Source organism: Ranitomeya imitator, chromosome 1, assembly GCF_032444005.1.
Source record: "Ranitomeya imitator isolate aRanImi1 chromosome 1, aRanImi1.pri, whole genome shotgun sequence".
NCBI classification, from domain to species: Eukaryota; Metazoa; Chordata; class Amphibia; order Anura; family Dendrobatidae; genus Ranitomeya; species Ranitomeya imitator.
Window position 1 is genome coordinate 273,462,631 of NC_091282.1, and position 27,130 is coordinate 273,489,760.

General features: G+C 43.6%; 1 protein-coding gene across 1 annotated transcript in view; it reads left to right on the forward strand.

Moving 5' to 3' along the window:
- The window catches only part of ADGRD1 (adhesion G protein-coupled receptor D1), a 1,443,566-nt gene that overhangs the window by 182,464 nt on the left and 1,233,972 nt on the right, over positions 1-27,130 (forward strand). The window contains exon 11 of the mRNA XM_069756056.1: positions 10,319-10,426. Coding sequence (XP_069612157.1) covers positions 10,319-10,426 — 108 coding nt within the window. The remainder of the gene's footprint in view (positions 1-10,318; positions 10,427-27,130) is intronic.

The window sequence follows — 27,130 nt, forward strand, 5'->3', positions numbered from 1 at the left end:
TGGTCATCGGAGGGAGATATATACAGTGGGGCAAAAAAGTATTTAGTCAGTCAGCAATAGTGCAAGTTCTACCACTTAAAAAGATGAGAGGCGTCTGTAATTTACATCATAGGTAGACCTCAACTATGGGAGACAAATTGAGGAAAAAAAATCCAGAAAATCACATTGTCTGTTTTTTTATCATTTTATTTGCATATTATGGTGGAAAATAAGTATTTGGTCAGAAACAAACAATCAAGATTTCTGGCTCTCACAGACCTGTAACTTCTTCTTTAAGAGTCTCCTCTTTCCTCCACTCATTACCTGTAGTAATGGCACCTGTTTAAACTTGTTATCAGTATAAAAAGACACCTGTGCACACCCTCAAACAGTCTGACTCCAAACTCCACTATGGTGAAGACCAAAGAGCTGTCAAAGGACACCAGAAACAAAATTGTAGCCCTGCACCAGGCTGGGAAGACTGAATCTGCAATAGCCAACCAGCTTGGAGTGAAGAAATCAACAGTGGGAGCAATAATTAGAAAATGGAAGACATACAAGACCACTGATAATCTCCCTCGATCTGGGGCTCCACGCAAAATCCCACCCCGTGGGGTCAGAATGATCACAAGAACGGTGAGCAAAAATCCCAGAACCATGCGGGGGGACCTAGTGAATGAACTGCAGAGAGCTGGGACCAATGTAACAAGGCCTACCATAAGTAACACACTACGCCACCATGGACTCAGATCCTGCAGTGCCAGACGTGTCCCACTGCTTAAGCCAGTACATGTCCGGGCCCGTCTGAAGTTTGCTAGAGAGCATTTGGATGATCCAGTGGAGTTTTGGGAGAATGTCCTATGGTCTGATGAAACCAAACTGGAACTGTTTGGTAGAAACACAACTTGTCATGTTTGGAGGAAAAAGAATACTGAGTTGCATGCATCAAACACCATACCTACTGTAAAGCATGGTGGTGGAAACATCATGCTTTGGGGCTGTTTCTCTGCAAAGGGGCCAGGACGACTGATCCGGGTACATGAAAGAATGAATGGGGCCATGTATCGTGAGATTTTGAGTGCAAACCTCCTTCCATCAGCAAGGGCATTGAAGATGAAACGTGGCTGGGTCTTTCAACATGACAATGATCCAAAGCACACCGCCAGGGCAACGAAGGAGTGGTTTCGTAAGAAGCATTTCAAGGTCCTGGAGTGGCCTAGCCAGTCTCCAGATCTCAACCCTATAGAAAACCTTTGGAGGGAGTTGAAAGTCCGTGTTGCCAATCGAAAAGCCAAAAACATCACTGCTCTAGAGGAGATCTGCATGGAGGAATGGGCCAACATACCAACAACAGTGTGTGGCAACCTTGTGAAGACTTACAGAAAACGTTTGACCTCTGTCATTGCCAACAAAGGATATATTACAAAGTATTGAGATGAAATTTTGTTTCTGACCAAATACTTATTTTCCACCATAATATGCAAATAAAATGTTAAAAAACAGACAATGTGATTTTCTGGATTTTTTTTCTCAGTTTGTCTCCCATAGTTGAGGTCTACCTATGATGTAAATTACAGACGCCTCTCATCTTTTTAAGTGGTGGAACTTGCACTATTGCTGACTGACTAAATACTTTTTTGCCCCACTGTATATAATTTCCAAATTGTTTAGAACCCCAAATAAACCTTCAATAGAAGACCATAAAATGTAACTTTCATTTCTATTTATTAAAATAAAGAATATACAAAGGTTATAAAACGTTTTGTCCCTAATCTGTCTGAGAAGTCTGCAGTTATTTTATGCAGTATCCCTGCTAATTTATATTTATAAAGTGTATAGCACCCGGTATGTATGTAGCAGCACCATCAAGGGATGGGACATAGGTTTAAAGAAGCTATAATATGAACACATGTCACATGTAACAGTAAGTTATCAGGCCTTGCAAAGCTGAAGATCAAAATCAATTTGTTCTGTACAGATAATGAACTTTGGTGGTAAAGACAAATCATGGTTTGGACTGCGCTAACCGAAATCAAGATACTTGATCCACTAATATAAAGAAGTGCTTTTTACTCCACAACGCGTTTCCATGCCGAACTGGCATCAGCCAACTGTACACTTGAGAAAGACTCTAGTCCAACACGGAAACGCGTTGTGGAATAAAAAACGCTTCTTTATGTTAATGGATCAATGATTTTCATTTGGTTAGTGCAGCCCAAACTGTGAATTGTCTTTTTATTCAATCATCCCGGTGGAATTCATCCAACCATGGCGCAGCAGCAACCGTTATACCGACACAACTCGTTCAGGTGGGCACATTACCTGGATCCAATATATCACCATATCACCCTATGGTCTAGTGTGCTTTGTTTCATAAAGTGACATTTTTCTCTGCCATAATGGTGGTAGATGGAGTGCCTATGATTATTACAGACGCCTGCATTTTTTTGTGTGCAGCCTTAAAATTTCTCTGGGAGTCACAGTATTCTTCCATGAGAGCAATTCTTTGTTTGATGTTTTTCAACAAAATTCTTTGCATTACTCTTGATATGCATCCTTCACGGTAGTCCAGAGCTGCTTACTAAATTTAGCAGGTTTCAGAGCTAAGATCTCTCAGCATTTCTCGCGAATGCTAAGTGTAACTCGTACAGTAATCTGATGTAGGGCTACTAAGGGTGCATTTACACTGGCAAGATTATTGTGAACAAGAGAGCTCGTTGCACAATAATTTTGCATACTAAACAGGCTGCCGAGCACCCGATTTGATGTATCGAGTGAAATGATCTTTTGTATCATAGGAGGGGAGGATGAAGCTAAGCACAAAATGTGAATAAAAATCCAAAATGTATTAAGTGAAACACGCCAGGTTTTGTTTTTAATCATGGTTTTCACTTAATAAATTTTGGATTTTTATTCACTGGACGTTTGTGCTGAGCTTCATCCTCCCCTTCTATTCTACATTGCCGCAATCACCGGCTGGACTAGCACCTTCAGGAACACATCGAACCAGGACTTCACACTGCACGGTGTGGTAAGCTGTTTTTTTCTCTTATTATTACTGACATTTTGTATATTCGTTCTCGGCAGCACATCGGTCCATGTGAACAAGATCTGCGCATCCAAGAAGAATGGAAGCTTTTGCACGCTGAACAATGTATTGTGCGTCTGATGAACGGTCTGTCTTTGTGAACAGGCTATAAGGCTATGTGCACGCGTTGCGGTTTAGCCTTAGGAATTTCTGGTGCGGATTCTGCATCTCTTGGCAGAAAACGCAGCTGCGGATTAGTCGCATTTTTTATGCTGATCCGCAGCGGTTTTTGTGCGGTTTTGCTGCGGATTTTTTGCGGATTTTCAGCATTTTACCCCTGTGGATTTCTATAGTGGAATGGGTACACCGCAAAAAACGCTGCGGATCCGCAGAGAATCCGCAATGTGTGCACATACCCTTATACTGATATGTGGTTGTTTAATGCCGTAATTCGGGTGGTGTAAATCCACCTTACTCCCTCTCCTATTATCAGCGCTTAGCTAATCTTTAGAGGCGTGTGTCAGCCAACAAGCATTTTAATGTGTTATCAATCCCAAGAAGCAGAATTGTGAATACAGCTCAGGATAATACAACTGGCTGAGATAAGGAATGCGATGTGTAGACAAGGCTTCTCAAGTTTTATGTAGATTATATCTATGTTTAAGCTATAAAATGTTTTTAAAGGTCACATTTCTATTAAACGCATTATTCTTTATGGTTTGCGCACAACTGATTCATAGCAGAAGTCTGAAAATCCACTCCATACATCTGAATGGATTCAGAGTAATAGCATAGTAAAAACAATTTCTGCAGGAAACCTGTCTTGTATGAATGTACCCTTAGGCATCTCAATTTTGATGTAGAGTTAATATTTTTTTTTACTGGAAACCAAGGAAAAATATCTTGTACACAATCATGTAGAACGCTGCTGCGAACACTTTCTCCAGCTTTAGCATTTCATCCTGGTTTACCAGAAGAATTTCCATTATCATTATTTAATTAAAATGAAAGTTTCATGTGAAGTTATATATGGCAGCATTCCACGGCTGGTAATGCTGTATGCATACAAACATCTCCTTTGAAGTGTAATATATATCCAAAGTGATGTTTGATGTACGGACAAGCGGTATGCATGGCTATGTCATTCACAGTTCTGCCGTTGTGTGGGAACATAGAGATGCTGGAAGATAAATAGACTATGTTTGCTATTGCTGGTCATTTGCTATTATGCAATATAGAAGATACATTAGTTGAATTAGCTCTGGGGAGTGTTGCTTCTCATTGAAGAGATCTGGCTGTTGTATGGAAACTTAAATGGCAATTCTCCATGGGAAAGAGAGTATGCAAATTAGTCCTTCTCCATTCGGAGGAAAACTCTGATATCAGCCAAGCAAATCACTCATCTGTGCCCAGCTGTTTCAGGGTCTTTTCCTGTGCCATAACTATAGTTGGTGCAGGGGTGACCATCACGCTTGTACCTTGGAGCTAGAGAAAGCCTAAAAGATCCCATTGGTATATATGATTATTCCAATAATATTGAAGACTAACAGTATTGTGTGTCGGGTTGAAGTTTTTGCACAGTGAACAATGTTATGTTCTTGGTCCTTGCCCATTGTCAGCACAGAGCAGGGTACAACCCCCAAACTTAACCATCAGCTGATCTTCTTCATTTCCAACCTTTGTAACAAGAGATGTAGGTTAGAGGTCCCATTGCCATACCTGGGCCTCCCACAGCCCTGCTATATGCACAATAAAATGACATCCTGGCTACGACCGTAGATTCTCTCATCCAAGAGAATTAGTTCGATTGTTCTAATGACACTCCGATCAAACTCTATTTAGTAGTTGATCCATAAGTAGCACCAGTAGAAGATCGTGATCAGGTCTGAATCAGACTTGAGAGACGATGCGGCTGTATAAGAGGACTGTTCATGTGGGCCGCTACTTCCAATGTAGACATACGGTTCAGTGTGTGGGCTGGGGCTGTGCTTCAGGGAATGGAGACTACCAGTGCGCCAAGCACACCGTATACCCGGTGACCAGCATATCAAGGACTTGCGGCTCAGTGGGAATTACCGGTAACTCCCGCTAGGGCCAGTGCAACAATCAGAGGTGTTTATAGAGACTACAATGCTGACGAGGCTAGTGCTAATAGTGACGCCTATGAAGTTGAGACATAAAGGCATTAACCACTGTTTAATTGTTAACCCCTTCCCGACCTTTGACGCCACGTAGGCGTCATGAAAGTCGGTGCCAATCCGACCCATGACGCCTATGTGGCGTCATGGAAAGATCGCGTCCTTGCAGATCGGGTGAAAGGGTTAACTCCCATTTCACCCGATCTGCAGGCACAGGGGGAGTGGTAGTTTAGCCCAGGGGGGTGGCATCACCCCCCCGTGGCTACGATCGCTCTGATTGGCTGTTGAAAGTGAAACTGCCAATCAGAGCGATTTGTAATATTTCACCTAAAAAACTGGTGAAATATTACAATCCAGCCATGGCCGATGCTGCAATATCATCGGCCATGGCTGGAAACACTGAAAAAGTCAAATGGTGCTCCCTCACTTCCGAGCCCCGACGTGCGCCCAAACAGTGGTTTACCCCCACATATGGGGTACCAGCATACTCAGGACAAACTGCGCAACAATTACTGGGGTCCAATTTCTCCTGTTACCCTTGAGAAAATAAAAAATTGCTTGCTAAAACATCATTTTTGAGGAAAGAAAAATTATTTTTTTATTTTCACGGCTCTGCGTTGTAAACGTCTGTGAAGCACTTGGGGGTTCAACGTGCTCACCACATATCTAGATAAGTTCCTTTCGGGGTCTAGTTTCCAAAATGGGGTCACTTGTGGGGGGTTTCTACTGTTTAGCCACATCAGGGGCTCTGCAAACGCAACGTGATGCCCACAGAGCATTCCATCAAAGTCTGCATTTCAAAACATCACTACTTCACTTCCGAGCCCCGGCAAGTGCCCAAACAGTAGTTTACCCCCACATATGGGGTATCACCGTACTCAGGAGAAACTGGACAACAAATATTGGGGTCAAATTTCTCCTGTTACCCTTGGGAAAATTAAAAAATTGTGGGCTAAAAAATTATTTTTGAGGAAAGAAAACGTATTTATTATTTTCACGGCTCTGTGTTATAAACTTCTGTGAAGCACTTGAGGGTTCAAAGTGCTCACCACACATCTAGATTAGTTGGGTCTAGTTTCCAAAATGGGGTCATTTTTGGGGGATCTCCAATGTTTAGGCACACAGGGGCTCTCCAAACGCGACATGGTGTTCGCTAATGATTGTAGCTAATTTTCCATTTAAAAAGCCAAATGGCGTGCCTTCCCTTCCAAGCCCTGCCGTGCGCCCAAACAGTGGTTTACCCCCACATATGGGGTATCCGCGTACTCAGGACAAACTGGCAACAACATTTGTGGTCCAATTTCTCCTATTACCCTTGGTAAAATAGGAAATTCCAGGCTAAAAAATCATTTTTGAGGAAAGAAAAATTATTTTTTATTTTCATGGCTCTGCGTTATAAACTTCTGTGAAGCACCTGAGGGTTTAATGTGCTCAATATGCATCTAGATAAGTTCCTTGGGGGGTCTAGTTTCCAAAATGTGGTCACTTGTGGGGGAGCTACAATGTTTAGGCACACAGGGTCTCTTCAAACGCGACATGGTGTCCGCTAACAATTGGAGCTAATTTTCCATTCAAAAAGTCAAAAGGCGCGCCTTCCTTTCCGAGCCCTGCCGTGTGCCCAAACAGTGGTTTACCCCCACATATGAGGTATCGGCGTACTCGGGAGAAATTGACCAACAAATTTTAGGATCTATTTTATCCTATTGCCCATGTAAAAATGAAAAAATTGAGGCGAAAAGAAATTTTTTTGTGAAAAAAAAGTACTTTTTCATTTTTACGGATCAATTTGTGAAGCACCTGAGAGATTAAAGTGCTCACTATGCATCTAGATAAGTTCCTTGGGACGTCTAGTTTCCAAAATGGGGTCACTTTTGGGTGAGCTCCAATTTTTAGGCACACGGGGGCTCTCCAAAATGGTGTCTGCTAAAGAGTGCAGCCAATTTTTCATTCAAAAAGTCAAATGGCGCTCCTTCCCTTCCAAGCCCTGCCTTGCGCCCAAACAGTGGTTTACCCCAACATATGAGGTATCATCGTGCTCAGGACAAATTGGACAACAATTTTGATGGTTCAGTTTCTCCTTTTACCATTGGGAAAATAAAAAAATTGTTGCTAAAAGATCATTTTTGTGACTAAAAAGTTAAATGTTCATTTTTTCCTTCGATGTTGCTTCTGCTGCTGTGAAGCACCTGAAGGGTTAATACACTTCTTGAATGTGGTTTTGTGCACCTTGAGGGGTGCAGTTTTTAGAATGGAGTCAAATTTGGGTATTTTCAGCCATATAGACCCCTCAAACTGACTTCAAATGTGAGGTGGTCCCTAAAAAAAATGGTTTTGTAAATTACGTTGTAAAAATGAGAAATCGCTGGTCAAATTTTAACCCTTATAACTTCCTAGCAAAAAAAATTTTGTTTCCAAAATTGTGCTGATGTAAAGTAGACGTGTGGCAAATGTTATTTATTAACTATTTTGTGTCACATAACTCTCTGGTTTAACAGAATAAAAATTCAAAATGTGAAAATTGCGAAATTTTCAAAATTTTTGCCAAATTTCCGTTTTTATCACAAATAAACGCAGAATTTATTGACCTAAATTTACCACTATCATGAATCCCAATATGTCATGAAAAAACAATCTCCTAGGATCTATAGCTAGGATCCATTGAAGCGTTCCTGAGTTATTACCCCATAAAGGGACATTGGTCAGAATTGCAAAAAACGGCCAGGTCATTAAGGTCAAAATAGGCTGGGTCATGAAGGGATTAAATAACAAGTCATGTGTATGTAATAAAATGTTGCATAGATATTATATTTACCGCTTTTTTTGGACTATAAGATGCACTTTTTTCGCCCAAAAATTTGAAGGAAAATGGGGGTGTCTTATGGTCTGGATGTACCTGCTATGAATCATGTGGGGGTGGGGGAGCGGAGGACGATCTGGTCACAGGAGGCTGGAGCCAGCTGCTGTTGCAAACCGCTGGGGTCTGCTGTTTAAGAGAAATTAATATTCACCGTGCCCATAATCCCTCCCACCGAGAGAAGCCAGCACCGAGATGTGGGAAAGACTATGGGTTTGGGGAGCAGTCAGTATTCATTTCTCTTAAATAGTGGACACAGTGTTAGCTGCAGTCGCCGGGCGATCACGGGTGGCCGTTTTTAAAGTGAATGAATATTCACTGCTCGCCACACCCATCGGAGTGGAGAGCAGTGACTATTCATTCTCTTTAGTAGCGGGCAAACATGATCGCCTTGCCGTTGCAGGAAGCCGGCGGCTGCAGTTAAAACTGTTCCCACTATTAAAGAGAAATTAATATTCACTGCTCCACACTCCCATAGTCCCGAGTGTGGGGAGCAGTGAGTATTCCGGCAGCGCTCCTTGGCTTATAAGCAGCGAATGCCTTGCACATACAAGCATAAATCAGCTGCTGGCATCATAATAGGACTCCGTGAGGGAGTCCAGGGAAGGTAAGTAGAATGGCTTATTTTTTTGTGTTTTTTTGATGGGGGTCATGCATACCAGGATGGTGGCCATGTATACCAGGCTATGGATGAGGGAGCCAAGCATAGCAGGATAGAGATAAGGGGGCCATGCATACCAGGATAGGGATGAGGGCACCACATATACCAGGATGGAGATGGGGGGACCATGTACACCAGGATGGAGATGAGGACACCATGTGTACCAGGATGGGGATGAGGGAGCCATGTATACCAGGATGGGGATGGTGGGACCATATATACAAGAATGGGGATGAGAGGGGCATGTATACCAGGATGAGGATGAGGGGGCCATGCATGCCAGAAAGGGGATGAGGAGACCGTTCATACCAGAATGGTGATGAGGGAACCATGCATACAAGGATGGGGATGAGGGTGCCATGCAAGCCAGAATGGGGTTGAGGGGACCATGCATGCCAGGATGGGGATGAGGGACCATGCATACCTGGATGGGGATAAGGGAACAATGCATACCAGAATGGAGATGAGGGGACATTGCATAGCAGGATGGGGATGAGGGGTGCATGCATATTAGTATGGGGATGAGAGGACCATGCATACCAGGATGCAGATGAGGGGACCATGTATACCAGGATTGGGATGAGGAGACCACGTATACCAAGATGGGGATGAGGTAGCCATGTATAATAGGATGAGGATGAGGGGACCATGTATACCAGGATGAGGATGAGGGACCATGTATACCAGGATGAAGATGAGGGACCATGTATACCAGGATGGGGATGAGGGGGCCATGTATTCCTGGATGCAGATGAGAGGGCCATGTATACCAGGATGTGGATGACGTAGCCATGTATCATAGGATGGGGATGAGGGGGCCATGTATACCAGGATAAGGATGAGGGACCATTTATACCAGGATGGGGATGAGGAGACCACGTATACCAGGATGCGGATGAGGTAGCCATGCATGATAAGATGGGGATGAGGGGGTTATGTATACCAGGATGAGGATGAGGGACCATGCATACCAGAATGAGGATGAGGGACCACATATACCTGGATGGGGATGAGGGACCATGTATATCAGGATGGTGATGAGAGGATACGTGAATTGGGGACATATGTATACCAGGATAGGGCATATTAGTACAGAATTGACCACACTTTTTTGCTTCAATTTTTTTCTGTTTTCTTCCTCTAAAACTTTGGTGTGTCCGAAAAATATGGTAGTTGTATTGCTAAGTCTAAATGACTTGGGGCCATAATGTCTGAAGTTCACTAACTGAAGGTTTTGCTATATAAAAAATAGCCAGAGCTGAAAATGAAATTTTGTACTAGCGCACTGTACTTCCAGAACCAGAACAATAGCTGTATTTTGCACATAGTTCCAGTATACATGAATTGAAGCAAGCTTTTGTTGGACATTGTGCTATTGTGCGGTTTTGCTTGTAGCTCTCAAGCGCAGGTTTGCGATGCTGACTCACATACTTTATTCTTTCTAGGTCAGAACATTGATGTAAGATGGCTTGCTTATACAAGCATCTTATGTCAGATTAGATAGACATCGATTTACTGCACGGAAGCAATTGTTCCAAATGATGTTATTACTGTAATGTCAAGAAGTGTTTAGAGACATTTTCTCCACATTTGAACATTTAAGTTTGTCACATATCTGTGCAAATGTGATTTATGGTCATTTTCTGTGATTCTTTCAGATTATGCCATGGTGAAGGTGCCTCAGATGTTGAGCTTGCCTCACTACCGCTTTCCATCTGAAGGGCATTCATACATCTCTGTTCCCGGAGAAGCATTCATGAGCAAATGTAAGTTCAGGTTACCCTGCTATCAGTTTATAAGAATGTCTTCTATCTGCTGCTGATAATGGTAGAGAAAAGGATTGCTAAATAATAAATAAGAGTCTGTTTTCAGAAAATGCAATGTACTTGTAAATGGAGTGATGTCCCTTAATGAGTCTTTTCGCATGTCAGTCTTTTTTCTTTAGATTGTATTGTAGTCCACAAGTTGACAATTTAATGTTACATCTTCAATGTCAGTGAAGCTGTAGAGACCATACTCTCATTACATGGCAGCACCAGTGGCCTTAATTGTACAGATCAATCTTCACGTCATAGATGTTGAAGCCTGTGTCCATGATGAACACAATAACGCGTGCTATTAGAGTGCTTCCTGGACATGACAGTATTCTGCTGCTGACATCATGGTCACTGTCTGCATTTCATACTGTACACAGTGGGAATCATGTGTAAAATACATTTATGAGGGACAATAGGGCTTACAATGTGAACAAATCAAGCAAATATTTCCATTGGGTATAACTCAGAACGTTATTTCTTATCTTCATGTTCAAGAAACCAGATAAATATATCCATCACAGTAGGGTCAATTTCACCCATCCAAGTGTCGCAAACTATGCATGCACTGTGATTTCCCAATGGACAGCCGTAATCAATTGCTATTCTAGTAACTCTTTAAGCCCGCTGGATGCTGTAGCTTGTTTTACATAATCTGCAGCCACATCATAATCTGTAAGGTTGTTTCACACTGTGCTTTGTCCTACGTTTGTTGGTCCCATCAGAGCTTATATCCGAAAGCCTCGCAAAGAGGGATTTGAACGTATGTGCCAACAGGGCCATTGACTATAGTGGTGCACCATATCTGTCGTGCATCATTCTCGGTGTATATGCTTATTGGAGGCGGACACTCAGAAACAGTCTACAACGTCTTAGTGCCCACCTCCACTATGCCTATACGCCCGAACACGATGCACGACAGAGCACATGGTGACTCCTTCAGCACCATTATAGTCAATAAAGAAATACCAGCTCACCCACGCCCTAGGCGGTTGGAGGTACGAGATCCATAAGACAAGATGCAATCACATGTGGATGAAAGGAGGGGTTGATCCAGCTTCCAGAAATTTTTGGCAATTTTTCTTTTATTTTATAGGAGAAGGTGCAAAAAAATATGTACAAAAATCAGTAAAAGGACAGCATGGCAGCAACGCGTTTCCGACGCACATGGTGTTCTTTGTCTTTCATCCACATGTGATTATAATCAATGGCTCTATCGGCGCAAGCACCCAAATTATTTTAAAATTTTTAGAAATAAGAATTAGGCTCGTTTCACACTAGCGTTTACCTGATCTGCGGCGGGCTGCGGACTTCCTCCGTGAAGCCCCGCCCTCCGCCGCACTTCCGCTGCTAGCTCTGCCTACATCTGCATGCGGCTTGCGTATCTATATTTAACATTAGGTACGCAGGTCGTGCGGCTGTATGCGGATTGTGCCGCATGCGTTGTTTTGATGATGCGGAAAAAAAAAATGCTACAGGCTGCGTCCTACGCTGGTCGCCGCATCGTCAAAACAACGCATGCGGCACCATCCGCATACAGCTGCGCGACCTGCGTACCTAATGTTAAATATAGGTATGCAGGCCGCATGCAGATGTAGGCGGAGCTAGCAGCGGAGGTGCAGCGGAGGGCGGGGCTTCACGGAGGAAGTCTGCTGCCTGCCGCAGATCAGGTAAACGCTAGTGTGAAACTAGCCTTAAACAGTTTTCTAATTTTTTTTAGTTATTTGGTACATTTTCAGTAAAATTCATATTATATGTCTAGTAGCATAAACAATTGTCCTACTTTATCTCTCAGTACATTATGTGATGATCTGGTACTTCCCAGCAGTGAAAAAGTAATTTCAATAATTTATATCTTCTTGCGCTTTAGCACTTGATATATCTTTTTCAAACCTAACCTTTTCTTCATCAGAAGGGCAATGAACTTGTTAAAGGAAAAATTGACTCTTTTTTTTCTCCACTTTTCTTTAAATCATACCATGGCTTGTAGGCCACAGTAGCTGTGATGTATTTAATCTAAGGTGTCATTATGTTTGCATTTTCTGTTATATGTCCCTGATTAATGAGGGCTCTCTAGCACTTTATGTGAACTTAAAGCTTGTCATCCCACAATCACAAGACAGCTTCTATGTAAAACAGAATGGATAGATTTGTTAGTGGTGAAATGGGAGAAATGAAGCATAGCTCCTTCATAGTTGTGCTATTAATTCACATGGTGATGTGGATATAGATGGCAAAAAAAGCATGTTTTTGGCTGATCAAAAACGTGCCCTGTACTTTATCATTTAGCCTGCTTGCTAATATGTTAACCAAATTAGTAAAAATAGGAATTGACACAGGTTATAAAATTGTATATAACGATCTAGCTTTAAGAGGACCAGTTAAAGTGAACCTGTCACCATGTTTAGCCGATAAGAGATACGGCCACCACCTTTCAGGGCAGATGTACCACATTATAGAATGGATATCAGCCCTAAAAGGTGATGGCGTTATCTCTTATTGGCCAAACCTGGTGACAGGTTCCCTTTAAGTGTTCAAAACATTGAGATTAATACCATGTAAAAATCTCTGACCTCCCCGATTCTGCTGTTTTTTTTCCATTTTGCATTGCATCTCTCCATTGCAGAGATATGTACATTTGCCTTTTTTGGAGCACAGCATGTGAAATCTCTGCTTACATTTCTTCAGAATTTTATTTGGAGGTGTGCGCTTTCATCCCTCCCTCCCTCCTAGATGCTATCAATATCAGTTTGGCAGTTAATTTGACAGTTTACGTTCAGATTTTCAATATTTGGTCAGTATTTTACATCAGTATTTGTAAGCCAAAACCAGGAGTGGAACAATTAGAGGAAAAGTATAATAGAAACATATGCACCACTTCTGGATTTATCACCCACTCCTGGTTTTGGCTTACAGATACTGATGTGAAATGCTGACCAAATACTGCTAGTGTGAACGTGGTCTAACAGTCTCATATGTTGCTGAACTGTGATTGACAGTGCCTGCTGGGTGAGGTGAAAGCACACACCTCCAGAATAGATGCTAAAGAAGCACACAGTTGGACTGCAAAGCACAGATTTCACATAATGCTCTCCAGAAGGAAGAAATGTGAATACCACTGCAGTGGAAAGACACTGTGCAGAAAAAGATAAGCTCAGGGTTGTTTACAAAGTATTTAATTCAATGTTTTGGAGCAAGTGACAGGTTTTCTTTAACTCTACGTCTCAAAACAAAGTATAATCTGTAACAAGACCCCCCATCTTCTTATGTGGCAGAAGGGCCTTTATATTCCCTTCAGTCATCAGATCCATGGTGATACTGCTAATAAGCTCTGTACCTCCTATCTTTATACTAAACCTGAGATATTAAGAATTCCACACATATGAGCTGACAAGACACACAACACACGAGAAGAATAGATACTTATAAAGGTGATTGCCTGCTATCATGATTTTTTTTTACCATAAAACATAAAAACAAGCAGTGAGTACTCAGTGTTCACATGACTCTGACATTATTAAACCAATGCAGTCACAAAACATAGGCATCAAGAACTTCAGGCGCTGTGAACTGTAGCTGTAGGCACACCATGCTGAACATGGGTAGCTGGGTTGACCAGCAGAACAAGAGTATTCTATAGTACATAAGTAAGCATAACAGTTATAAGATAAGTACAGTAAGTGCACATATTAAATGAAGGTTTGAGTCCAGGGCTAATATGAGAAGAGAATGGTATGAAACTATTAATGGTTTTCTTTAGAATGGTTCTTGTGTTTAGGAGTCCAATTGTATTTTGTTGTTTTGTACTTTTATATTTATAACTAGCTGAAGAGCCCGGCGTTACCTGGGCATAGTAAATATCTGTGGTTAGTTATAGCACCTCACTTCTCTTATTTTCCCATCACGCCTCTCATTTAGCACCTCACTTCTCTCATTTTCCCATCATGCCTCTCATTTTCCCCCTCACATCTCTCATTTTCTCCCTCACACCTCTCATTTTCCCCCTCACTCCTCTTATTTTCCCCCTCACTCCCCTCATTCCCCCCTCACTCCTCTCATTCCCCCCTAACACTTGTCATTTCAACCTCACATCTGTCATTTTCCGATCACTCCACTATTTTCCCTCACTTCTCTCATTTTGCACTCACACCTTTTCATTTTCACTTCACACCTCTCATTTTCACCTCACACCTCTCATTTTCCCCTCGTATATACCTGTATGTCATCTCCCCTGTATATAGTATATACCTGTATGTCATCTCCATTGTAAATAGTATATACCTGCTGTATGTCATCTCCTCCTGTACATTGTATATACCTATGTGTCAACTCCTCCTGTATAGAGTATATACCTGTATGTCATCTCCATTGTAAATAGTATATACCTGCTGTATGTCATCTCCTCCTGTACATTGTATATACCTATGTGTCAACTCCTCCTGTATATAGTATATACCTGTATGTCATCTCTTCTGTATATGGTATATACCTGTATGTCATCTCCTCCTATATATAGTGTATACCTGTATGTCATCTCCTGTATATAGTATATACCTGTATGTTATCTCTCCTGTATATTGCATGTACCTGCTGTATGTCATATCCTCCTCTATATACCTACGTGTCATCTCCTCTTTTATATAGTATATAGCTGTATGTCATCTCCTCCTGTATATAGTATATACCTGTATGTCATCTCCTCCTGTATATAGTATATACCAGTGTGTCATCTCTTATATATAGTATATACCTGTATGTCATCTCCTCTTATATATAGTATATACCTGTATGTCATCTCCTCCTGTATATATCTGTGTGTCATCTCCTCTTTTATATAGTATATACCTGTATGTCATCTCCTCTTATATATAGTATATACCTGTATGTCATCTCCTCCTGTATATAGTATATACCTGTATGTCATCTCCTCCTGTATATAGTATATACCTGTGTGTTATCTCCTTTTATATATAGAATATACTTGTATGTGATCTCCTTCTGTACATAGTATATACCTGTAAGTCATCTCCTCCTGTATATAGTAGATACCTGTGTATCATCTCCTCCTGTATATAGTATAGACCTGTATGTCATCTCCTCATATATAGTATATACCTGTATGTCATCTCCTCTTAAATATAGTACTAGCTGAAGAGCCCGGCGTTGCCTCCGCATAGTAAATATCTGTGGTTAGTTATAGCACCTCACTTCTCTTATTTTCCCATCACGCCTCTCATTTTCCCCCTCACATCTCTAATTTTCTCCCTTATACCTCTCATTTTCCCCCTCACTCCTCTTATTTTCCCCCTCACTCCTCTCATTTCCCCCTAACACTTGTCATTTCGACCTCACATCTGTCATTTTCCGATCACTCCACTATTTTACCTCACTCCTCTCATTTTGCACTCACACCTTTTCATTTTCACCTCACACCCCTCATTTTCACCTCACACCTCTCATTTTCCCCTCAGTATATACATGTTTGTCATCTCCCTTATATATAGTGAGTTTTGCGCGTGGCGAGTTTTATGTGTGGTGCGTTTTAAGTATGTGCAAGTTTTGTGTGAGGCAACTTTTGCATGTGTTGCAACTTTTGTGCATGTGGCAATTTTTCCGCGTGTGGCGAGTTTTCCATGAGGTGAGTTTTGCACGTGTGGCGAGTTTTACGTGAGCCTAGTTTTGCATGTGGCGAGTTTTGCGCGTGGCGAGTTTTGAGCGGCGACTTTTGTGTTTTGACTTTTATGTGGCGAGGTTGGTGTATATGTGGTGAAATGTGCGCTGAGGGTGGTATATGTGTTCAAGCACGTGGTAGTCTGTGGCGCATTTTGTGTGTGTGTTCATATCCCCGTGTGTGGTGAGTATCCCATGTCGGGGCCCCACCTTAGCAACTGTACGGTATATACTCTTCGGCGCCATCGCTCTCATTCTTTAAGTCCCCCTTGTTCACATCTGCCTCTCATTTTCCCCCTCACATCTTTCATTTTCCCCCTCACATCTCTCATTTTCTCCCTCACACCTCTCATTTTCCCCCTCACTCCTCTTATTTTCCCCCTCACTCCTCTCATTCCCCCCTAACTCCTCTCATTCCCCCCTAACACTTGTCATTTCGACCTCACATCTGTCATTTTCCGATCACTCCACTATTTTCCCTCACTTCTCTCATTTTGCCCTCACACCTTTTCATTTTCACTTCACACCTCTCATTTTCACCTCACACCTCTCATTTTCCCCTCGTATATACCTGTATGTCATCTCCCCTGTATATAGTATATACCTGTATGTCATCTCCATTGTAAATAGTATATACCTGCTGTATGTCATCTCCTCCTGTACATTGTATATACCTATGTGTCAACTCCTTCTGTATAGAGTATATACCTGTATGTCATCTCCATTGTAAATAGTATATACCTGCTGTATGTCATCTCCTCCTGTACATTGTATATACCTATGTGTCAACTCCTCCTGTATATAGTATATACCTGTATGTCATCTCTTCTGTATATAGTATATACCTGTATGTCATCTCCTCCTATATATAGTGTATACCTGTATGTCATCTCCTCTTAAATATAGTACTAGCTGAAGAGCCCGGCGTTGCCTGGGCATAGTAAATATCTGTGGTTAGTTATAGCACCTCACTTCTCTTATTTTCCCATCACGCCTCTCATTTTCCCCCTCACATCTCTAATTTTCTCCCTTACACCTCTCATTTTCCCCCTCACTCCTCTTATTTTCCCCCTCACTCCTCTCATTCCCCCCTAACACTTGTCATTTCGACCTCACATCTGTCATTTTCCGATCACTCCACTATTTTACCTCACTCCTCTCATTTTGCACTCACACCTTTTCATTTTCACCTCACACCCCTCATTTTCACCTCACACCTCTCATTTTCCCCTCAGTATATACATGTTTGTCATCTCCCTTATATATAGTGAGTTTTGCGCGTGGCGAGTTTTATGTGTGGTGCGTTTTAAGTATGTGCAAGTTTTGTGTGAGGCAACTTTTGCATGTGTTGCAACTTTTGTGCATGTGGCAATTTTTCCGCGTGTGGCGAGTTTTCCATGAGGTGAGTTTTGCACGTGTGGCGAGTTTTACGTGAGCCTAGTTTTGCATGTGGCGAGTTTTGCGCGTGGCGAGTTTTGAGCGGCGACTTTTGTGTTTTGACTTTTATGTGGCGAGGTTGGTGTATATGTGGTGAAATGTGCGCTGAGGGTGGTATATGTGTTCAAGCACGTGGTAGTCTGTGGCGCATTTTGTGTGTGTGTTCATATCCCCGTGTGTGGTGAGTATCCCATGTCGGGGCCCCACCTTAGCAACTGTACGGTATATACTCTTCGGCGCCATCGCTCTCATTCTTTAAGTCCCCCTTGTTCACATCTGCCTCTCATTTTCCCCCTCACATCTTTCATTTTCCCCCTCACATCTCTCATTTTCTCCCTCACACCTCTCATTTTCCCCCTCACTCCTCTTATTTTCCCCCTCACTCCTCTCATTCCCCCCTAACTCCTCTCATTCCCCCCTAACACTTGTCATTTCGACCTCACATCTGTCATTTTCCGATCACTCCACTATTTTCCCTCACTTCTCTCATTTTGCCCTCACACCTTTTCATTTTCACTTCACACCTCTCATTTTCACCTCACACCTCTCATTTTCCCCTCGTATATACCTGTATGTCATCTCCCCTGTATATAGTATATACCTGTATGTCATCTCCATTGTAAATAGTATATACCTGCTGTATGTCATCTCCTCCTGTACATTGTATATACCTATGTGTCAACTCCTCCTGTATAGAGTATATACCTGTATGTCATCTCCATTGTAAATAGTATATACCTGCTGTATGTCATCTCCTCCTGTACATTGTATATACCTATGTGTCAACTCCTCCTGTATATAGTATATACCTGTATGTCATCTCTTCTGTATATAGTATATACCTGTATGTCATCTCCTCCTATATATAGTGTATACCTGTATGTCATCTCCTCTTAAATATAGTACTAGCTGAAGAGCCCGGCGTTGCCTGGGCATAGTAAATATCTGTGGTTAGTTATAGCACCTCACTTCTCTTATTTTCCCATCACGCCTCTCATTTTCCCCCTCACATCTCTAATTTTCTCCCTTACACCTCTCATTTTCCCCCTCACTCCTCTTATTTTCCCCCTCACTCCTCTCATTCCCCCCTAACACTTGTCATTTCGACCTCACATCTGTCATTTTCCGATCACTCCACTATTTTACCTCACTCCTCTCATTTTGCACTCACACCTTTTCATTTTCACCTCACACCCCTCATTTTCACCTCACACCTCTCATTTTCCCCTCAGTATATACATGTTTGTCATCTCCCTTATATATAGTGAGTTTTGCGCGTGGCAAGTTTTATGTGTGGTGCGTTTTAAGTATGTGCAAGTTTTGTGTGAGGCAACTTTTGCATGTGTTGCAACTTTTGTACACGTGGCAATTTTTCCGCGTGTCGCGAGTTTTCCATGAGGTGAGTTTTGCACGTGTGGCGAGTTTTGCGTGAACCTAGTTTTACATGTGGCGAGTTTTGCGCGTGGCGAGTTTTGAGCGGCGACTTTTGTGTTTCGACTTTTATGTGGCGAGGTTGGTGTATATGTGGTGAAATGTGCGCTGAGGGTGGTATATGTGTTCAAGCACGTGGTAGTCTGTGGCGCATTTTGTGTGTGTGTTCATATCCCCGTGTGTGGTGAGTTTCCCATGTCGGGGCCCCACCTTAGCAACTGTACGGTATATACTCTTCGGCGCCATCGCTCTCATTCTTTAAGTCCCCCTTGTTCACATCTGGCAGCTGTTAATTTGCCTCCAACACTTTTCCTTTCACTTTTTCCCCATTATGTAGATAGGGGCAAAATTGTTTGGTGAACTGGAACGCGCGGGGTTAAACTTTCATGTCACAACATAGTATATGACACTGTCGGGGTCCAGACACGTGACTGTGCAAAATTTTATGGCTGTAGCTGCGACTAGAGTTGAGCGACCTTGACCTTTTTAGAGTCGAGCCGGGTTTTGCGAAACCCGACTATGTCCAAAGTCGGGTCGAGTGAAATCGGCCGATTATGACGTAAAGTCGGGATCGACCGAAACACGAAACCCAATGCAAGTCAATGGGGCAGCATAGTCGGCAGTGAGTGGGGGCCAGGAAAACACCTAGAGTGCCCATTTTAATGTCAAAACCATCCATTCTTCTTAATGAAGCTTGTCAAGCGTAATTTACCTTATAATAATTGGAAGGCATTTGAAATTGGGGGTCATTTGGCTAAAGTTGTGGGGGGTAGGGCTGGTTCAAGTAATTAGTGGGCCCAGGAAATCTGGACCACGTCACGGCAGTGGAGCAGGGAGAGGTAAGTATTTCAACTTTGCAAGTGCTGTGAACCTGAGCAAGCAGGGGGGGCCCACTCGTTGGCATTGGCACTGGCACAGGGCCCCTCAAAGTACAGCGGTGTGTTTGCACGGCGGGGGCGCCTCCCACCGGCAGCAACACTTTTGCGTACTATGAGAGGCCCTGTGCCAGTGACGTCGCCAACTAGTATTCCTCCCCCCACCTGATGAAGGAACCTGCACTTTCATCTGCACCTTCCTCTTTGTCCCCGTGTAAGGTGGTATGGTATGCGGGAAGAGCAACCTGACTTTCAGCAGGGTCACAATGTTGTTGTGTAGCGTGCACGGGGAATGTTGCGTTATGGGTCAATGTACCAGCAGACTCATCTATCACTGGCTGGGCAATGGGCACGATGAAGTGGAAACACAGATATAGGCCCAAAGAAGAAAGTGGGCTAAATGCAGTTCAAAATTGGTAACACAGGAATAACCAGGGGGCATTTCAGTGGAGGACAACTGGAATGAGAGGCTGACACAGAGAGTAGGGCCAAATCAGTAAGTAGTCGAAATGCAGTTCAAAATTGGCAACCGTAGTAAACAGGCGGCACAGCTTTGTTCAGTGGAGGAGAACAGCAAGGAGTGGCAGACACCGATAGTAGGCCCCAACCCAACTAGTAGGCCAAATGCAGTCTAACATTAACAACTACTTAACGAGAGGCTGAAAATGGTATTTCAGGACAGGAAACCAGGAGAACAGCAAGGAGTGGCAGACACCGATAGTAGGCCCCAAACCAACTAGTACGCCAAATGCAGTTGTTCCATTTAACCACAATTTAATGAGAGCCTGAAGATAGAAGCTCAGGAAAGGCAACCTGGGGAACACCTTGGAGTGTAACACACCATCTCTCTCCACCCCATACCCATTTTGTAGGCCTAATGCTGTGTACTTTTCTACAACTACTAAACGAGAGTCGGAAGACCGAAGCAATGGCAAGGAAACCTGGGGAACACCTTGGAGTGTAACACACCATCTCTCTCCACCCCATACCCAATTTGTAGGCCTAATGCAGCCTACTTTCCGACACCTACTAAACGAGAGCATGAAGATCGAAGCTCAGGAAAGGCAACCTGGGGAACACCTTGGAGTGTAACACACCATCTCTCTCCACCCCATACCCATTTTTTAGGCCTAATGCAGTGTACTTTTCTACAACTACTAAACGAGAGTCGGAAGACCGAAGCAATGGCAAGGAAACCTGGGGAACACCTTGGAGTGTAACACACCATCTCTCTCCACCCCATACCCAATTTGTAGGCCTAATGCAGCCTACTTTCCGACACCTACTAAACGAGAGCATGAAGATCGAAGCTCAGGAAAGGCAACCTGGGGAACACCTTGGAGTGTAACACACCATCTCTCTCCACCCCATACCCATTTTGTAGGCCTAATGCTGTGTACTTTTCTACAACTACTAAACGAGAGTCGGAAGACCGAAGCAATGGCAAGGAAACCTGGGGAACACCTTGGAGTGTAACACACCATCTCTCTCCACCCCATACCCAATTTGTAGGCCTAATGCAGCCTACTTTCCGACACCTACTAAACGAGAGCATGAAGATCGAAGCTCAGGAAAGGCAACCTGGTGAAAACCTTGGAGTGTAACACAACCTGTCTCTACACCCCATACCAAATTTGTAGGCCTAATGCAGCGTAGTTTCCACCAACTACTAAACGAGAGCCGGAAGATCGAAGCTCATGAAAGGCAACCCGGGGAACACCTTGGAGTGTAACACAACCTCTCTCTACACCACGAAAGGGCTGATTCTTAGGAAGGAAGGCTGTTGTAAATAAGCATTGCGCGTCCGAGGGTGATTATATTCTTATTCGGTATCTACTCACCCTCGGACGCGCCATGCTTCTTGATTTGTAATTAATGTTTATTTGCAATGTGCTTTTGACTTACTCAATTATTTTTTTAATTATTGATTTTATTAAATTAATAGTTTAACATCTTATTGGAAATAATTTAAAGGAGACGCGACAGGACAACACTCGGTGGATGCCATATCTGTGTTAACAACTCCAAAAAACTTTCAGTTAACTTCTTGCAGGAGAAAGAAATTGTAGCTGTTGGACCTTTGTAGTACAGTTCCAGATATTTGTTGTGTGTTTGTTTTGATTGTTAAAATGTCTGCATTTGAGATCTCAACACGATCTTATTTTTTATAATCAAATTAATTTTTTAAATATTTTATTAGGTTGGTTCAAGGGGTACACGGGCCGCAGTAGACAGGTCAGTGGAGGCCTAGTGGAAGGAGGGACCGCAGATGCGCCACTGTTTCACCCATACACAATTAGTAGGCCTAATGCAGCGTAGTTTCCAACAGCTACTAAACGAGAGCCGGAAGATCGAAGCTCAGGAAAGGCAACCTGGGGAACACCTTGGAGTGTAACACAACCTCTCTCTACACCACGGAAGGGCTGATTCTTAGGAAGGAAGGCTGTTGTAAATAAGCATTGCGCGTCCGAGGGTGATTATATTCTTATTCGGTATCTAATCACCCTTGGACGCGCCATGCTTCTTGATTTGTAATTAATGTTTATTTGCAATGTGCTTTTGACTTACTCAATTATTTTTTTAATTATTGATTTTATTAAATTAATAGTTTAACATCTTATTGGAAATAATTTAAAGGAGACGCGACAGGACAACACTCGGTGGATGCCATATCTGTGTTAACAACTCCAAAAAACTTTCAGTTAACTTCTTGCAGGAGAAAGAAATTGTAGCTGTTGGACCTTTGTAGTACAGTTCCAGATATTTGTTGTGTGTTTGTTTTGATTGTTAAAATGTCTGCATTTGAGATCTCAACACGATCTTATTTTTTATAATCAAATTAATTTTTTAAATATTTTATTAGGTTGGTTCAAGGGGTACACGGGCCGCAGTAGACAGGTCAGTGGAGGCCTAGTGGAAGGAGGGACCGCAGATGCGCCACTGTTTCACCCATACACAATTAGTAGGCCTAATGCAGCGTAGTTTCCAACAGCTACTAAACGAGAGCCGGAAGATCGAAGCTCAGGAAAGGCAACCTGGGGAACACCTTGGAGTGTAACACAACCTCTCTCTACACCACGGAAGGGCTGATTCTTAGGAAGGAAGGCTGTTGTAAATAAGCATTGCGCGTCCGAGGGTGATTATATTCTTATTCGGTATCTACTCACCCTCGGACGCGCCATGCTTCTTGATTTGTAATTAATGTTTATTTGCAATGTGCTTTTGACTTACTCAATTATTTTTTTAATTATTGATTTTATTAAATTAATAGTTTAACATCTTATTGGAAATAATTTAAAGGAGACGCGACAGGACAACACTCGGTGGATGCCATATCTGTGTTAACAACTCCAAAAAACTTTCAGTTAACTTCTTGCAGGAGAAAGAAATTGTAGCTGTTGGACCTTTGTAGTACAGTTCCAGATATTTGTTGTGTGTTTGTTTTGATTGTTAAAATGTCTGCATTTGAGATCTCAACACGATCTTATTTTTTATAATCAAATTAATTTTTTTTATATTTAATGATGTTGGTTCAAGGGGTACACGGGCAGCAATAGACAGGTCAGTGGAGGCCTAGTGGAAGGAGTGACGGCAGACAGGCATCAAAGGCCTAACATTGGGCTGGCTGTAGGCAAGTTAAAATTGGTTCCAGGGGAACACGGCCATCAGTGGCCTGGTCAGTGTAGTTGTAGTTGAAAGAACGGGACGCAGACAGGCTTCGAAGGCCTAACATAATAACATAGGGCTGGCTGTAGGCAAGTTAAAATTGGTTCCAAGGGAACACGGCCATCAGTGGCCTGGTCAGTGTAGTTGTAGTTGAAAGAACGGGACGCAGACAGGCTTCGAAGGCCTAACATAACAAACTTGGGCTGGCTGTAGGCACTTTTAAATTTGTTCCAGGGGTACATGGGCAGCAGTGTATGGTCAGTGGAAGTCTAGTGGAAGGAGTGACCGCAGACAGGCTTCCAAGGCCTAACATAACAAACTTGGGCTGGCTGTAGGCACTTTTAAATTGGTTCCAGGGGTACACGGGCAGCAGTGGTCTGGTCAGTGGAAGTCTAGTGGAAGGAGTGACCGCAGACAGGCTTCCAAGGCCTAACATAACAAACTTGGGCTGGCTGTAGGCACTTTTAAATTGGTTCCAGGGGTACACGGGCAGCAGTGGTCTGGTCTGTGGAAGTCTAGTGGAAGGAGTGACCGCAGACAGGCTTCGAAGGCCTAACATAACAAACTTGGGCTGGCTGTAGGCACTTTTAAATTGGTTCCAGGGGTACACGGGCAGCAGTGGTCTGGTCAGTGGAAGTCTAGTGGAAGGAGTGACCGCAGACAGGCTTCCAAGGCCTAACATAACAAACTTGGGCTGGCTGTAGGCACTTTTAAATTGGTTCCAGGGGTACACGGGCAGCAGTGGTCTGGTCTGTGGAAGTCTAGTGGAAGGAGTGACCGCAGACAGGCTTCGAAGGCCTAACATAATAACATAGGGCTGGCTGTAGGCAAGTTAAAATTGGTTCCAAGGGAACACGGCCATCAGTGGCCTGGTCAGTGTAGTTGTAGTTGAAAGAACGGGACGCAGACAGGCTTCGAAGGCCTAACATAACAAACTTGGGCTGGCTGTAGGCACTTTTAAATTTGTTCCAGGGGTACATGGGCAGCAGTGTATGGTCAGTGGAAGTCTAGTGGAAGGAGTGACCGCAGACAGGCTTCCAAGGCCTAACATAACAAACTTGGGCTGGCTGTAGGCACTTTTAAATTGGTTCCAGGGGTACACGGGCAGCAGTGGTCTGGTCTGTGGAAGTCTAGTGGAAGGAGTGACCGCAGACAGGCTTCGAAGGCCTAACATAACAAACTTGGGCTGGCTGTAGGCACTTTTAAATTGGTTCCAGGGGTACACGGGCAGCAGTGGTCTGGTCTGTGGAAGTCTAGTGGAAGGAGTGACCGCAGACAGGCTTCGAAGGCCTAACATAACAAACTTGGGCTGGCTGTAGGCACTTTTAAATTGGTTCCAGGGGTACACGGGCAGCAGTGGTCTGGTCTGTGGAAGTCTAGTGGAAGGAGTGACCGCAGACAGGCTTCGAAGGCCTAACATAACAAACTTGGGCTGGCTGTAGGCACTTTTAAATTGGTTCCAGGGGTACACGGGCAGCAGTGGTCTGGTCAGTGGAAGTCTAGTGGAAGGAGTGACCGCAGACAGGCTTCCAAGGCCTAACATAACAAACTTGGGCTGGCTGTAGGCACTTTTAAATTGGTTGCAGGGGTACACGGGCAGCAGTGGTCTGGTCAGTGGAAGTCTAGTGGAAGGAGTGACCGCAGACAGGCTTCGAAGGCCTAACATAACAAAATTGGGCTGGCTGTAGGCACTTTAAATTGGTTCCAGGGGTACATGGGCAGCAGTGTATGGTCAGTGGAAGTCTAGTGGAAGGAGTGACGGCAGACAGTCTTCGAAGGCCTAACATAACAAAATTGGGCTGACTGTAGGCACTTTTAAATTGGTTCCAGGGTAACACGGCCAGCAGTGGCCTGGTCAGTGTAGTAGTTGTAGAAAGAAGGGACCGCAGACAGGCTTCGAAGGCCTAACATAACAAAAATGTCAAAACAATGGTATTGTCAGTGCCAGGCATTGAAGGATGTCAGCGCCTAGACTACACATTGGTGAAGCTGTGAGAGATAATTTTGCTAGTGGTAGAGCACTGTTTGAGCTGGGGGGGGGAACTGTCTTGTGGCCGGCGGTACAGGCACAGGGCCCCTCATATTACAACGGTGTGTCTGACGTTGGGTGCGCACCACCACCGCCAGAGACACTTTATTGTACTATGAGGGACCCAGTGGCAGTGCCGTCGACCAAAAGCGGCCACACCCACCTCTTCAGACAAACAGCACTCTCAAGGGTCCAAGCGCAAAGTGGCGATAGCACGGCCCCGTGTGGGGAGTTTGGCCATTTCGTGAGGTGGAAACATGTCGTATGCTGGACAATCAGGTGAAGAAAATTACGAGATTGGAAAAGTCATTCAGAATAGTCCACAGGCAAGACCTTTTCATAGGAAAGCTAGGTGTCAGCCGGGCAGGGTGGGGCAAAAGATTTTGAAATCCAGTTGTGGTTCATTTTAATGAAGGTTAGATCATCTACATTTTGGGTAGCCAGACGAGTCCTTTTTTCTGTTAGTATTGAACCTGCAGCACTGAATACTCTTTCTGATAGGACACTAGCTGCCGGGCAAGCAAGCTCCTGCAATGCATATTCTGCCAATTCTGGCCAGGTGTCTAATTTGGATGCCCAGTAATCAAATGGGAATGACGGTTGAGGGAGAACGTCGATAAGGGATGAAAAATAGTTTGTAACCATACTGGACAAATGTTGTCTCCTGTCACTTTGAATTGATGCTGCAGTACCTGTCCTGTCTGCGGTCATAGAAAAATCACTCCACAACCTGGTCAGAAAACCCCTCTGGCCAACGCCACTTCTGATTTCTGCCCCTCTAACACCTCTGGTCTGCTGGCCCCTGGAGCTCGTGTGAGAACGATCACGGGCGCTGTGTGCAGGGAATGCCAGAAGCAAACGGTCAACAAGAGTTGATTGTTTTGTTGCTAATATTAGTTCCAAGTTCTCATGTGGCATAATATTTTGCAATTTGCCTTTATAGCGAGGATCAAGGAGGCAGGCCAACCAGTAATCGTCATCGTTCATCATTTTTGTAATGCGTGTGTCCCTTTTGAGGATACGCAAGGCATAATCCGCCATGTGGGCCAAAGTTCCCGTTGTCAAATCTGCGGTTGTGCTTGGTTGAGGGGCAGTTGCAGGCAAATCTACGTCACTTGTGTCCCTCAAAAAACCAGAACCCGGCCTTGCCACGCCACCAATTTCCCGTGCCCCCGGGAAAGCTTCCTCATTAAAAATATACTCATCCCCATCATCCTCCTCATCCTCCACCTCCTCTTCGCCCGGTACCTCGTCATGTACACTGCCCTGACCAGACAATCGCTGACTGTCATCAAGGCTTTCCTCTTCCTCTGGTGCAGACGCCTGATCCTTTATGTGCGTCAAACTTTGCATCAGCAGACGCATTAGGGGGATGCTCATGCTTATTATGGCGTTGTCTGCACTAACCAGCCGTGTGCATTCCTCAAAACACTGAAGGACTTGACACATGTCTTGAATCTTCGACCACTGCACACCTGACAACTCTATGTCTGCCATCCTACTGCCTGCCCGTGTATGTGTATCCTCCCACAAAAACATAACAGCCCG